The sequence below is a fragment of the Talpa europaea genome, assembly GCF_964194135.1.
Source record: "Talpa europaea genome assembly, chromosome: 14".
Lineage (NCBI taxonomy): Eukaryota > Metazoa > Chordata > Mammalia > Eulipotyphla > Talpidae > Talpa > Talpa europaea.
Window position 1 is genome coordinate 61,742,910 of NC_140082.1, and position 14,845 is coordinate 61,757,754.

The 14,845-nt window shown below is 46.2% G+C and overlaps 1 protein-coding gene across 1 annotated transcript in view; it reads right to left on the reverse strand.

Annotated features, from left to right (window-relative positions):
* Positions 1-13,156, reverse strand: part of PARP1 (poly(ADP-ribose) polymerase 1) — a gene marked incomplete at both ends in the record, with an annotated part of 37,669 nt that extends 24,513 nt beyond the window's left edge. Inside the window, 5 exons of the mRNA XM_084253990.1 lie at positions 764-863; positions 2,486-2,700; positions 4,083-4,198; positions 8,061-8,226; positions 13,037-13,156. Coding sequence (XP_084110116.1) covers positions 764-863; positions 2,486-2,700; positions 4,083-4,198; positions 8,061-8,226; positions 13,037-13,156 — 717 coding nt within the window. The remainder of the gene's footprint in view (positions 1-763; positions 864-2,485; positions 2,701-4,082; positions 4,199-8,060; positions 8,227-13,036) is intronic.
* Positions 13,157-14,845: the final 1,689 nt, after the last annotated feature.

Sequence of the window (14,845 nt, forward strand, 5' to 3'; positions counted from 1 at the left end):
CAAATATCCAGTATTTTCTGGTTAGTGACCACTGAGTCAAATACTAGTTTTCTCCTCTTTTATGACGACATGCCTTCTACTGCTTTTCTTTTCTTTTCCTTTTTTTTAAAGATTTATTTATTTATTCAAGAACTGGGGTACAGGCCAGAGGTGCGGGAGGGTGAGAGAATTCACTAGAGACAGAGCGGGGAAAAGAACAGGTAGACGGACCGAAAACACTGTTGAGGGGAGCAGCGGGCGAGACAGGAGAGATCTGCCGTGCCATGTGGGTTTCTCCCCGGTCGGCATTGAACCCATGCTGCAGAGGCTGCGGACAGCCCCACCTTGCTGCACTCAGCCCGCTTTTCTTAATGAGAGCTCTTTGTTACAAAACACGGAATATCTCTACCTCTCCATGCTGAGGACTGCTGGTACACTTTAATTTCATATTCAGTTGACAATGTTTATGAAGTGATGACATTCCCAGGGTGCAGCGATGTATCCCACGCTGTAGCACAAATCTACCGTCCCACGAGGCAGCGGACAGGTGGCTTGGCTCCTGCCTGCATGGCACACCGAGTGCGTGGACTCTTTCAAGCAAGAACTATTTCTTCCAAAGAGGAAAGAAACCAACTAGGGGGGAAAGCCATACTCCGACAACAGCTATCCACCTGGGAATGCTAAAGGACTTGCTAAATGGGACACTTATTTTGAATTTCCTTCTCAGAATGAGGACGAGAAATGAGACAGGATGGTAAATGGACACACACAGTTCAGAACTCACCTTGAGGGCCTTTTCTAGCTTGCTATCCTTGTCCTTTTCTTTTTTAGATTTCTTCTTTGCCACTTCACCTATCCCATCGACCTCGTCACCTTTTCTTTTTCTGACAGAGACACAGAATGGTAAGAGATAAAACTGAAAACTCAGTGACTTGGGATGATATGGTATGTTCAAGTTAGTTTTCCTGTCTGCCAGGCCTTGCTCATATTCATCACTCCTACGGGCACCTCCCATTCCACCTGATGCCCTCAGAATACTATCTGCAGTACTCACAACCAACCCCATCCATCATACTCCGCTACCAGGGAGAGGAGCCAGGGCTGTTCCAAGGCCTTACAAGCCAGCATAGGATCCAGGGCTTCGGCCCCATGTGATGTCAGAAACTACATGTATCTCTTGGTGCAAATGAGATATCCTGGCAGGGAATATGCTAAAACTAAGTCATTTTGTGAGGGGCAGGGACTGCAGAGAGAAAAAAACCATGAACACCAGGGGCTACGATTTTCAAGTTAAATTACAAGGCCCAGAGGTCATTCTCAGGAGGATCTCACTACCATTTAGAGTGCAAACAAGACTGTGCAGGCACTGGCCAGTTTGCCTCAGTCTGGCGGCAAATATCTTGTAATATCAGCCCTGTCTTGTGGGAGGGCACTGAGGGTGCTCAGCAGCCCTTACAAAAAGGGCAGGAAAGACACAGTGGTTAACATTTAGTTTTAACTGTCAGAGACCTGACTTCAAACCCGTATACTCCTCATCAATAGAGGGAAAAAAAGAGTACCATCTACCTAACAGGACCGTAGTGGTGGTGCAATAATATATCCCATATAATGGGCTAGCACAGTCCTAGCACACCAAAGCGCTCAATTTCAGCTGTGACAAAAATGTGGACTTATGCATTCCTACACCTACAGACATGCCGCGCTGCCCGAGGATTTAAATGGATGGGTCTGATTTTCCAGTTTTATTACACATTCCAGGGCCACATCTGCTGTGCAATGAAATGGTAGATTTTAACTAACATGTTATGGCTAGTCGATGATGGTGAGGTCAAGGTGCCCACGACCCTAATTCAGCCCACAGTCACTGTCCAGGGCACACGGTGTGTGCCAAAGCCCTGGCATAACTCCCTTGGTGTGCAGATTACCAACTCTAGAGCCCAGAAACCAGCATCAGGAAAAAGGAAAAGTGCCCACCAACTCAAGATAAGTTACTGAGGGGTCTTCCCATCCTCAATGTCAATACCAGCAAAACTGCAAAATTCTGAGTTCTAAACCAGGGACCTTCTGGACCCACTGATAAATGGTCACAATTCTGCCAGCATCATTCTCAGAGACCCACATGCAGAGGAATGTGTTCACATACAAGGGTGCCTTGGGGATATGAAAGTGGGTCATGCAGGGGCCGACTGCAGTGACTGATCCGGGTGAAGGGTAAACTTAAGACAGGGCAGGAAAGTGATCTATGTCCAGGGTTAGTATCGTGGGACATGGGACCAGCTGGTTCTGCCTATGCATGGGGAGGAGATAGGAGCTCCCTGCAGGCCCTGCCCTCCTCTCACAGCTGGGGACAAGGCAGAACTGTGCTACCACCAGGCCTGTGTCTGCAGTCCCAGGGTTTCTGACAGTTCACAGGGGATACAGTAGTAATGTGGAAATCTGTGGGTCTCAGGGCCTCCATCAAGTCCCTCACGGAACCCCCAACGTGCTTCCATAGTCCTCCACACACCCTTCGCTCTTGACTCCCGGAAGCTGCTTCTTCAAGGTTTCCTTGTCCTCAGGAGTGAGGAGGCTGAAGCCCTTGAGCTGATTTGCGCTGTACTCAGGCCGGAAGCCCAGCTCCTCCCTGTTCTTCACAAAGCAGTCTGGGTGGTACCAACGGTCAATCATGCCTAACTGCGGCTTCTCTGGATCCAACATTTTCTTAGACAGGCGCACCTGGCCCTGTAGGAAAAAACGTGGTACTGAGACACAAGGCAGGATGGTAAAATATCAGGGCTCAGGGATGGCATGAGCTTAGGGCCCTGAGATCCACACCAAAGGGCATGCAAGGGCTGTGGGAAGTTTTGTGCTGGGACTGTGTGTCAGCATCCCCATTAAGTCAGTCAACTCCAGCTTTACTTACTTACCTGGGCAGGTAAGAAAGTGATAACATTTTCCTGAAAATGTTCTGGCTTAGGAGTAGTCAGAGAACACATAATAGAGTGTGTCAGGGTGGAGCCAGCAGCAACATCTAGGATATTACGCCACAGGCCCAAGAGCCGCAGCAGCCCCCAAGCCAGTAGATTTTCTACAACACCCCTCTCCCCGACATGGACTCTGTCTCTCTACACACCTGAAGACCCTGCAGAGATGTGGCTGAGCATGCAGGCTAGAACCCAATCCTGCCATCCTGCCCAGGTTTACAACCTCTAGGCCTGATATTCCTAGGACAGTTTCATACCTGTGAGCCCCAGATCCAGAAAACTCAGCATGAGGGGCACTGACACTATTGAAAACGATCAACTGTACTTAGTGTTCCTGCTAGAACTCTTTCCTCAAATTTTCGGTGTAGGTAGCGGGAGAAGAGCTAGCAACTTAGTATTTTTCCTTCCTAAATATCCACGGGCTCACTTCAATTTCTTATACAACACTCTGAGGAGGCAGAAACCTTCAACCCCTGCCTTAACTAATCAGATGCAGTGTTTATGTAAGATTAGAGAAGAGTGACAAGGCCGGAGGGCACAGGCCTACCACTCCATCCAAGGGTGCACCTCAATTTCCTGTGTAACTCTGGGGAGGTAGAAACCTTCCAGCAAATCCTTAAACTAATCAATCGCAGTGCTTACAGAAGACGAGAGGAGGGCTCCAAGTATGGAGGACACAGCCTGCCCTTCTTCCCACCCATGTCCATGGATGCTCAGAGCACTGTCCATTTTACCTGACTGGCTGTCACTCTTCAGGGACTAGAACTATAGGAAAAGCTGGTTAATGAATTTCTTCGGATTAAACAAATTTAATCCTACCACACAGCACAGACAGCCTTCCTCCAGTCACTGCTGAGGCCAGAAGGGACCTTTTGTGTTTAAGTGTTTCCATACTCAACCAGGTTTCCTAAGAGTGGATTTCACCCTGAATCCAATAGTAATTAGGGCCAGACCTGTCAGAAGGACTTGGAGGAAGAGCCAGTGTCAGTTCCCATTCCCAGGAAGATCACCACTGTATTTAACCACTGATGCTGAGCTCACCAAAAGCCCCCATTTTCCCTTTACTCATGAGCTATCCAACAACATTTAATACAGGAAATCCAGCAAGTTCAGACACCTGACCCCCACCACCACCCTCACCTTTTCGATCTTCTCCATGCAGCCCTTGCACGTGCTTCTGTTGGACTTGGCATATTCTGCTGCGAAGTCGCCCAGCGTCTTCTCTGCTTTGCCACCAACTCCATCTTGGCCTTTGCCTGAAGAACCAAGAACAGCAAGGCTCAGCTCAACAGTCTCTGTGTGGACCCAGAGAGTCCCTATTCCATCTGTCCCCCAGATTCTCCCACTCAGACAACACTGGGAGTTGACAACTGCAGCTGGTCCAGCTCATCTACACCTGCTTCTAATAATTGAGGTTGGTAATCAGAGCTACTTTTCTGGCAATGAAATAAAAAGCTTTCTCATCCTTTCTGAAGCAGCACAATGTAGCAGGTAGTTGTCTCATCTTCCACCTCTCTCCATTTCCTAGGCATCCCTTCTCCCTCACTTTGGAAAGTACTGATCAAGTGCTTAATAAGAAAGTCTTAACACCACCCCAAATTCCAATGCCACCTCCTAGTAATCATTACACTTGCATTTATCAAAGTTAAGTGCCTATTTAGAGGTAGTATCTTTAACACAGAATTAGATTTAAGTATATGTAAAAATTAAATATGTGGTAAATAATTTTGAGGATAAGTGGTCAAGCATTTGGGGCAAAAACTAGATTCTTATATAAAAAATTTCAAGGCAAGGATGTCTTCTTTTACCACTTCTATCCAACATTGCACTGCTGGTTCTAGTAAAAGCATTAAGACAAGAGAAAGAAACAAAAGCTGCAAGTTCAGAAAATAACAAGTCATCTCTATTTGGAGGTGACATGACTACATGACTACTTAGGAAGGCACAAAAACCCCAGCTATTACTACTAGGTGAATTCAGCAAATTTGCAAAACACAAAATATTTCCAGTACACAAAATATTTCCATATGCCAGCCATAAACATTGGAAAAGGGAATTAAAACCCACTATTTAATACAACATTGAAACACACAAAATACTTAGAATGAACTTAATAGGCTATGCAAGACCCCTACACTGTAAGTGACAAGCCTTTGCTTATGGAAGACTCAATTGTTAATAAGAAATTTATCCCCAGTTTGATACAGATTCAATGAGATGCTGATCAAATTTCTAGCAAAATTTCTAGCAAACTTTCTGAAAGAAGAAATCGACAATTCTGTCACAAGATTTAGACAAAGATCCTAGAAAGGTAAAAATAATATTGAAGAACAAAGTGGGAGGAATCAATCCATGTGTGTTCATGACTTGCTATAACGTGACAGTTATCAAGACAGAGGACACTGGCAGACCCCACCAGGGGTCTTAATAATGGTCTAGACACAGACCTACAGTTATGAGGTCTTTGGTTTTGACAAAAAAGCTAAAGTTTTTCAAGACATTGGACACAGGGCAGGTCCTGCCTTTCTGACAGTCCACAGGGGCTATAGAGATGTGGAATCTGTGGTCTCAGGAACTCCACTAAGGCCCTGAACCTTCCGTGTGCTTCCGTAGTCCTCCCCACACAAAAGGACATTCTATGATTCCACTCGTATGAGGCACCTATTTCAGAGACAGAACACAGGTTCCCAGGGACGGGGTTAAGGGAGAGTCAGTGCTGAATGGGTATGGTGCTTCAGGTTGGGAAGATGACAAAATTCCAAAGCTGGATGGTTGCACAGCAACACAAATGTACTCAATGCCACTGAAATGAACATTAAAAAATGCTCATAGTAAATACTACGTTATGTATATTCTACCAGAAAAAAAGAGCAAGCATTTAAAAAATATTAAGATTCTGCAGGAAAAGGGAAAAAAACTCATGCATACACCCCCCCCCCCGAATCAGTATCTGAACAGAAAAAAAATGTCCTAAGGGGTCCCCACCCCTGCCCGCAGCCCAATTTAAAGATGGTGTCTCTGAACTATAGAATCTGAGATAATTAAAATTTTTGTATGTCCAAATACTTGGAAGTTAGGCTCTCTGAAACATCTCTGGAAAATTAGTACATAGTATCTTAACTTTATGACAATGAGAGTTTCACAAAAGAAACACATTTACAGTAAAATTACTGTATCTTCAATTATAAAATTTTATAATTTTATAAATATAAATCATAACTAGATATACTTGGCACCAAAATGAATAATCCCCCCAACCCTGAAGACAAGAGGGAAAACAACCACAGAACACAAAATTTTGTTTTCCTACCTGCCCTCTACTAAAATCTACACACTTTCTAGATCCTTTCTTGGCAAAATTACTATTAATTTTATTCACAACTCTGAGCTGTGTTTCTGGTCTCTCCGTTTCTAGAGACAAACACACTGTCAGTTGCAAGAAGGAGCGCAGAAGGAGGAACAGTTTAGCACAGGCAGAGGGCTCCATGCGGGGAAGATCACAGATGTTCCCACTGACAGCCTCCAGTCATAAGAACACATTAAACTGGGTCAAGTTTAGGAAGATAGAGAAATGAGAATGCAGACTCAGAAGATCTCCAAAAAGTGAAAGAAATGAACTATTTCAAATTTCAAGGCATCTCAGCAGAGCTAAGTTGTGGATATCAAGAAACGGACTTGATAGTTTATATGGAGAGGGAGAAGACCCCAACGGGAAAATGAAGAACAGCAAAGCCCGAGGACTGACACCACCTGCTTCAAGGCTTATGGAGAGTCACAGAAATCAGCACCGAACTTGTGAAAGAACAAACAAAGATAAACAGGACAGGAGACCCCAGAAACAGACCCACAGAAATAGAGTCAACTGATCTCTGACAAAGGAACAAAGGCTATCAATGGAGAAAAGACAGCCCTTGAAACAGTGCTACTGGAATGACTGGACACACCCACATGCAAAAAAGAGAAACGAATCTGACATCTTATACGCACTACAAAAATTAGATCTAAATTGATTATAGATTCAAATGTAAGACACAAAAGGAGAAAACGCCTAGAGGATGATACAGGAGAGAATCTAGATGACCCCAAGGTCATGGTGATGACTTCAGATAAAACACCAAAGATATAATCCATGAAAGAAGTAATTGATAAGCTGAATTTCATTAAAATTGTAAATGTCTGTATTGTGAGAGAGGATGAGAAGACTGCGAAATGATATTTGCAAAAGATACATTTGCTAAAAGGCTGTCACCCAGGATATACAAAGAATTCTTAAGACTCTTCAAGAATGTAAACAAAAAGTGGGCAGAATATCTGAACAACATACTCTTCACCAAAGAAGATATACAAATAAGTATATGAAAAGATGCTCATCATAAAGCACTACAGAACTGCAAATTAAAACAACCAGATACTGACACACACCATTAAGTAGCCACAACCTAGAAACCAGACACCACAAATGTTAGTGAGGATGTGGGGCAACAGCACTTTCACTGATGGTGGGAATGCAAAATGCTCCCACTCTGGAAGACAGTTTGGTAGCTTCTTACAATACTAAACATACTCTTATCACATGCCCAGCAATCACACTCCCTGGTTTTTACCCAAAGGAGTCGAAAACACATCTACACTTAAACCTGCATGGATGTTTACAGCAGCTTTATTTATAACTGCCAAAACTTGGAAGCATCTTAGATATCTTTAGTAGGTGAATCAAAACAGAAATTGTGGTCCACCCAGTCAATGGAATATTATTCAGTGCTAAACACAAATGAGCTATCAGGATATGCAGGAAGCTTAAATGCATATTACTAAATGAAAGACTAATATGAAAAGAATACATACAGTAAGATTCCAGATAGATAACATTCTAGAAGAATTATAACTATGGAGAAATTAAAACATTGGTTACTCAGGGTTCAAGGTGAGGAAGAGGATGAATAGGCAGAGCACAGGGGGCTTTTAGGGCAGTGAAACTACTTGGACTGATACTACAATGGTGAAAACCTGTCATTACACATTCATCCAAATCCACAGAATCTACAACACTATGAAATCTCTAATGCAAACTATGGCCTGTGGGTAAACTTGTCAATACACAATCAACTTGTCCAATACCTGTTACTCCTCCAGCCTCCGCCGTCTTCTTGATTTTCTGCTGGTCATCCCACCGAAGCTCAGAGAACCCATCTACCTCAACATCAGGATGCCGGATAGAGTGGCCAACCTTCCAGAAGCAGGAGAAGTGGTACCAGTGTGGGACTTTTCCATCAAACATGGGTGACTGGAGGGAGGTAAATGAGCAGTTAACTTCCAACTAGCTTCAATCCAGCCCACAGCAGCTAAACATATTAAACCACTGTTTTCTTATTGGTCAAGAGAAGACAGCCTTGCCTATGTCCTCCACAGCTTGGGTACAAAGTGAGCATCTGGTTCCACATGTCTCCTCCACGTCGTCCCTGCCTCCCCGGAAAGCTTGTAGTCTGAGAACTCGCAACACAGGAAAGGAGCCTTTTCTAGACCTCAGCCCCAGGTGCCTTTTAATTGTGCACTGCTGCATTCCAGAGAGATAGGATGTGTCTCGGAGAGCTATGAATGCAAGCACACACGGACGCTGCTGTGTCCCCATCCTACCATGTCTGCCAGAATTAGAGACCACGGCTTCAGTCAAACCCAGGTCTGTGCATCCTAGAAAAGTTTCTAAGTGACTCTGCAGTAACACCACCAATGATAATGAGCAAGACAGAAAATATGAAAAAGTGTGAAGTCTGCAACAGTCACACTCACGTGATCAGAATGATTTAACTTAGAGGGCAGCCGATACAGGTCCTGTGGTTAGCCTGTCAGCTTACTCCCTGGCCCCCAGGAAGCAGCATTTCCTTCTGAAGGAAATGTGAAGTCCAGCCATGTGGGAAAGGTGGTTTCTACTCACGGTGACTTTCTTTCCTTTGTTGCTTCCACCTGGGTTGGGGCTGATGTGAGAGCAGTGGACTTTCACTGTGACAGTGCCAGGCTCACGCTCCCCTGGATTCACAGGGGGTGGTAACAGTGCCAGGCAAGAGTGAGACCCATTGACTTGGTGCTGGGGTCCTCCACAAGCCATCACGTGTAACCTCACAATTGCCTCTGGGTGGGAACCCCTTTTCAGAGGTGTGTGTGAGGGAAGCTGCACAGGCAGCAAGTGAATCAGCCCCAACCTGAATCTGACATCAGAGTCCTTTCCACTACACTGCCCAGCAGGAAAAGCTGCTTTAAAAATACACCAACAGTTCTGAGAGGCAAGGGAGGCCCACCACCTGCTTTTATAGAACATAAAATTAAAAGTCATGCAAATAGAGTAAAACTGTTAAGACGGCACTAAAATAAGTACCCTGCAGAACTTGCAGGATGGCGCTATGGAGACAGGGGAAATAGTCTATAAAAGCAGTGACAGGTCTCCCAAAAAGCCCTCTTTCTGGATGTTGATATTAACATGTAAGGTTAAAGCTGGGACACTTCAAGAGTTCCTCAGCACACAGCAACCTGGGGTTCATAGCAGGATCAGTTATTTCCAAGCTCAGACAACTCCTCAGCCTTACTCAGAGCAAATAGCACTTCCTCAGGTTTCCCTTAGGTGCCCTCCCCACAGTCAAGACTGAAACATTTGAGTGACCCATGTCTGCGTGTGTTTGGAACTGGGTTAGGGGTTAGAATACCCTGCAGGCCATGATACCTGCCTTGCTAGCACCTGGCAAAGCTTGCTCATGGAGGGAGGACACTTAAAACGTATCTGCTGAAGGCCCCAAGTATTCTGGAGAGAAGGAAGGATGTGGAAAACTTATTTTCCCCAAACCCTACAACAAATGGCATTTCAGAGAGCAGACTCATGTTCTGACTCCCAAACTTTCATCTGCGGTAGCCTTGACCTGGGTCTTCATGCTTGGTGCCCTTTGTCTATCTGTCCAGCAAAACTTATGCAAAGGAGGGCCTGCTCAGTGGCTTTGTTCCACAAGTGAACCCACAGCTGTGGCATTTCCCTCTGGCTCTCCTGGTGCCCCACACCTGTCCATTAAGCTTTGGTCTGGGTGCTGTGCCCCCAACCACTGGTGCTGGGCTCCTGGGAGGAGCTACCCAAAGATGTACTCACAGCACAAGCTTGGGGGACTGTACATACAAGTGGACCCCCCCCACACAATTTGCAAGCAAAAAAACCTCCCCTAGACTAAAAATTAAAAGTGGAATTATTTCTAATTTTGTTCTCTCCTCTTACCCCTCCTCATGATAACTGTTAACTGGATCCACCTGCATTGTTGGGAACTTGCAATTTGTGTTACATCCCTAATAGATTTCTGTGTCCCTGTGGGATTCATAGTGGCATCAGAAACAACTACAGAATGCTGAGAAAACACCTTCCTGGGAAAGTCCAACACCTCGACTCATGTCACCAGAATGCCCAGCACCCTCCTTGGACCTGGAAACACAAAGCTCTGCTCTTCCCTCACCCCTTATATACTCTCAGCGCTCCCACTTCTCAGGGAGCTGGTTTTTTTTTTTTTTTTGTGGGGTGCCCTATCCCAGATGATGGCCATCTCGAATAAACTCCTCCATGTAAATACATTTCCTGTGGTTCAGTTTGGTTTTCTGGGCATTAACAAAAAGACCCAATTTGGTCATTAATATAAAGATCCCAGGGGGAAAAAACCTTGGCCAAAGCAAGGCTTTACTTTAGAACTGAGACTAATGCAGCAAGGAAAACAGACCAAGATGGTAGCACTATCTCCCCTACTACGTAGGAGCAGAGAGAACCTTGGGCTGTGTACTTAGCAGATGCTCGCTGAGCACTTACCAAGTGCTAGGGGATTCATTCAGCCACTCAGTCTATTTCATTTAGTGTAAAACAGGCCTTACAATGGCTCACCTAGTCCACAGGGACCAGAATGACAGTTACCAGGCGGTAAGGGATCCCACTTACCTGTTCTCAACCCACCCTCCCCCATTACCCACTGGCAACCCCCTCCCAAGTCAATAGGCTGGAAGGTCCAGCAGGTCCCCTGGAGTCAGCCAAGTAGCAGGTAGTCAGAGAACAATCCTCCCATACAAATGTAAAAGCAGATATTTAAATCCAAGTGAGAAGAAAGGCCTCCACCATCTCAGCCTACCAGACCAACTTTACACTCTGAATCAAAACTCCATACCCAATAACAATTACAGAAAAATCACTCTCTCTTTTAATAATAAAGAATGTCTTTCACCACCAAATTGGCCAAATGAGGGCCCAGAATGTTAAATTTTATTTGGTTCAGGAACCGGTTCCTCAGTGGAGCTGTTCCAGGCTCCCCCAGACAGTTAATGCTCCTCTTTATTCTACAGGGTCCCAACACAGGAGGTACTTAGGCTTTGTCCTTGTCAATAGGACAAGGTCCTCTTTGGCTGTCTGGTGAAGCCCATGGACGTCCCTTTGTTGGAGTAACATTTTAAAATGCATAAGAAAACACATGTTCACAAAGGGAACCAATTATATTGAAATAATTATCAAAACACTAAAAACTTTACTGGGATACCGTAAACCACGCGCTTTAAAGCATTCAATAACGAGATCTAATACCCGCTCTAACAGCTGCTGTGATTTTGAAGTAGTAATGAGCGTAAACAATATTTTGAGAACTCCCAAACACTGTAAAGTGACATGAAAAATCACTATACTTGGATATCTTGGGTTGAACCTGCCATCCACAGACCCAGAAATTAAGAAAATTGCAGTAGTTCCCTGCCCTATAACAGTAGGAGGGAACTTTAAAAGACCAGGCTGCCAATAATTTTAGGATGAACTGTCAAAGACTGTTAGAGCTAGACCCTCATCTACTTCTCAGCGCCTCCCGCACAGCTCCATCAGGAGGCAGCCACTGCTGTACAGCAGCCATTCTCTCTTTACCCAAAATGAACGGTGCCAAGGGCGGAGTCTCTCTTTGTGGTCCTCCTACCTAACACAGATGCCAGGAAACTGCTAAGGGCTCTGTGTTTACTGAATATCTAAGTGCCAGCTACTGAGGAGTGCAGGCCCTGAGGATATAAGATAGTAGCCCCAATTCCTGGTATGATGAAATGAGAGAACGTAAGTACATTTGATGCTTGGTGTTACCCCCCACACATCCCCCCACCCCATTAAGTACTGAAAATCGAGCAAGGTCTATGTGGTTATTCCTATAACACTACTGCTCCAATGCAGGGAGGAAAATCCAAGTTACCTTTGCCATAAGTACTGGGCTTGGATAACAGGTAACTTTATGTTGGTGATAGGGAGGGCAGTGAACTCAGGTCATATAGGCAGACATGAGTAAACTGGAAAAGTGGAGAAGTCAGGGACCCCTGGACCTTAGCTGGGGCTTTCAGACCCAGCACCCTAACCCCATAGACAGTCTGCATCCAGGCTGGTTATCTCTAAGCTCAGGGTACACTGCAGGGGGATCCCTACCCTCAATCTATCAATATTAAAACACCGAGATAAAGAATGGAATCCCCACCCCAACCCCTGCCTCCAGTCAGTCTTACTCAAACCGGATAGCTGCAAATTTACCAAAAGAACCTATCTCTGAACCCGGAAAGTTTGGGGGCAATATATTTTAAACCACAAATTAGGCCCAAAGTGAACGCACTATACAAAAATATCAGACTTGCATAGCTTTGCATAATTTAAAAAAAATGAGGGTAAGTGGGTGTTAAAATAACCAAAAACACGTTAAAAAATATCCTCCGGGCAAGTCGCCATCAATGTAGGGCAGAAATCTTCCAGGACAAGGTAGGTCAAAATTAGATTAGCTTCAAAAGGCCACGCACACTAGGCATAAAACAAACAAGAACTCCACCACCCAGAAACAAGGATAGAAGCGGCTCCTTATTTTTACGAAGCGAAAGGCACGAACAGCCCCACATTGCAGTTCCCGGGCTTTTCCTGCAAGATCAGCAGAACCTTCCGGGAGGGTCCCCCGGGCGGGCCACTGGCCGAGGGGCCGCAGCAGCGCCCGCGCGGCTCGGGGCGGTAGCGGCCGCCGGCGCCCCCGCCCCCACCGGACACGCGGAGGCGCCCGGCGCGCACAAAGCGGCGCTCCCCGCCGCACCTGCACCATGATGGCCATCCGCAGCGAGTCCTTGGGGATGCTCTCGCTGCATTTCTTACACGAAGCGCGCCCGCTCTTGGCGTACTCGGCCCGGTAGAGCTTGTCTGAGGACTCCGCCATCTCCTCCTCGTGCCGCCGCAGGCCGGGGAGCCCGCCGCCGCGACTAGGAGAGACGCGCCGCCGCCTCGTCAACGGCGCGCCGGCCGCCCGGTCACTTCCCCGCAGGCGCCTGGGAGCCCAGAGCCGTCGGAGAAGCACGCCGCGCCGACCACGCCGCGCCGACCGCCGCCGCTCGCGGATAGATTGCTGATGCCTGGCCGCGGGAACGCCCCCGGCGCTCGCGTTCCGGGGAAGGGGAGGCCGGCGCGTGCGCGGTCAGGCGGCTGCGGGGCGGGGCGGGGCGGGGCGGGGCGGGGCGGGGCGGGGCGGGGCGGGGCTTCCCCGGCGCCGGCGGCAGCGCGAGTTTAGCCCGCGGCGGGTGGCGTCAGAGGCTGGGCGTCTTTGCGCTCGGAACTCTAGGGAGGGCTTAGCCCCACCCCTTTAACCATTTTGTCCCCAGTTCTCACAGCTAATGCCCACCCCCTCTTAATAAGTGTGTCCTCTTTCCCCTGAGGGCGGGCAGGTCTGGAAATTGCTGGACTGGCTGGGGAATGTGGTTGATGCGCCCAAGGAGATTTCTGTTAAATACAAATACCTGTGACTGCGGGCATTCGTTATTGCAGATGTTTTCATGCCACTTTACAGTTAGAATTCAAAATACCGTTAAGCTCATCACTACTTGAAATTGCAGTAGTTGAGTCCTGCTGCTTCTAGATCTTGTTATTTAATGTATAACTGTATTTTTATGGAACGATTTTAAAAAATCCTATGCCTGTTACCTTGTTTATTTAACATGGAAGGGATGAGCTGCATTTAAGGATATTTGGCATTGCTTTAGAGAAGAAAAATAAATGGGTGAAAGAAACTCATAAAACGTGTTTAATAGAAAGAAGAAAGTTAGCAGCTTAAGAGACGTGGATGTGGAGTAGGCAAGTAGGTTGTGAGACACAGACAGAATCCTAAATAGACCTGTAGGTATGTTTGGGATGTTGAAGGAAATAGAGTAAGTGAAATATAGGGTGGAACAAATAAGATGTTTCCTTAGTAACCAAATCAGAAGTCATGATCATTCCACCTCCCAGTTGACAACTATGTCATCTTTAAATGGTCACATATCTGGTGATAACATATGATCCCACTCTGGCTTCCATATTCTGACTTTACCCAAGAATTGCAGGGAAAACCAAAATCTGTTCAGCAGGTTGATTGGCAGGCTAAATCTGAAGCCAGGCATATTTGTCCCTGGGTCTCTAATTGGTTACTGTGAGTCACAGATACCCTCCGTTGAGTAGCCCAGAATGTCCTCAACTCTGGTCCTTATAACCCGATAGTCAGTGGGGCTGGCTGATGTGGCAAAAAGAGAAGGAACATACAAACATCATATAACCCTGGGTCTGTTCATTTCACCTCCCTGTACCTTGTCCTGTGAGTATCTATCCCAGGTTTTTCCCCTAATGGCAGGAGGGTTAAGTCAGGTGTTTTAAACTGATTCAATCAATTCTGTAATTTAAGCATCTTGATTTGGAATTTGAGCCTTTTTGTTTTGACTTCTGGAATAACTTGCCTGATAGTCTCTCTGGAAGCTGCCGTTGCCTTTAAGGTTCAAGAATCTGAGGACTTGGGCCTCCCTGGAGGTGCAAGGGGTCAAGTCTCAGCACTATGAAGCTATCAGCAGCCACTGCAGCAACAGATTGATCCCAGGCCAGGGAG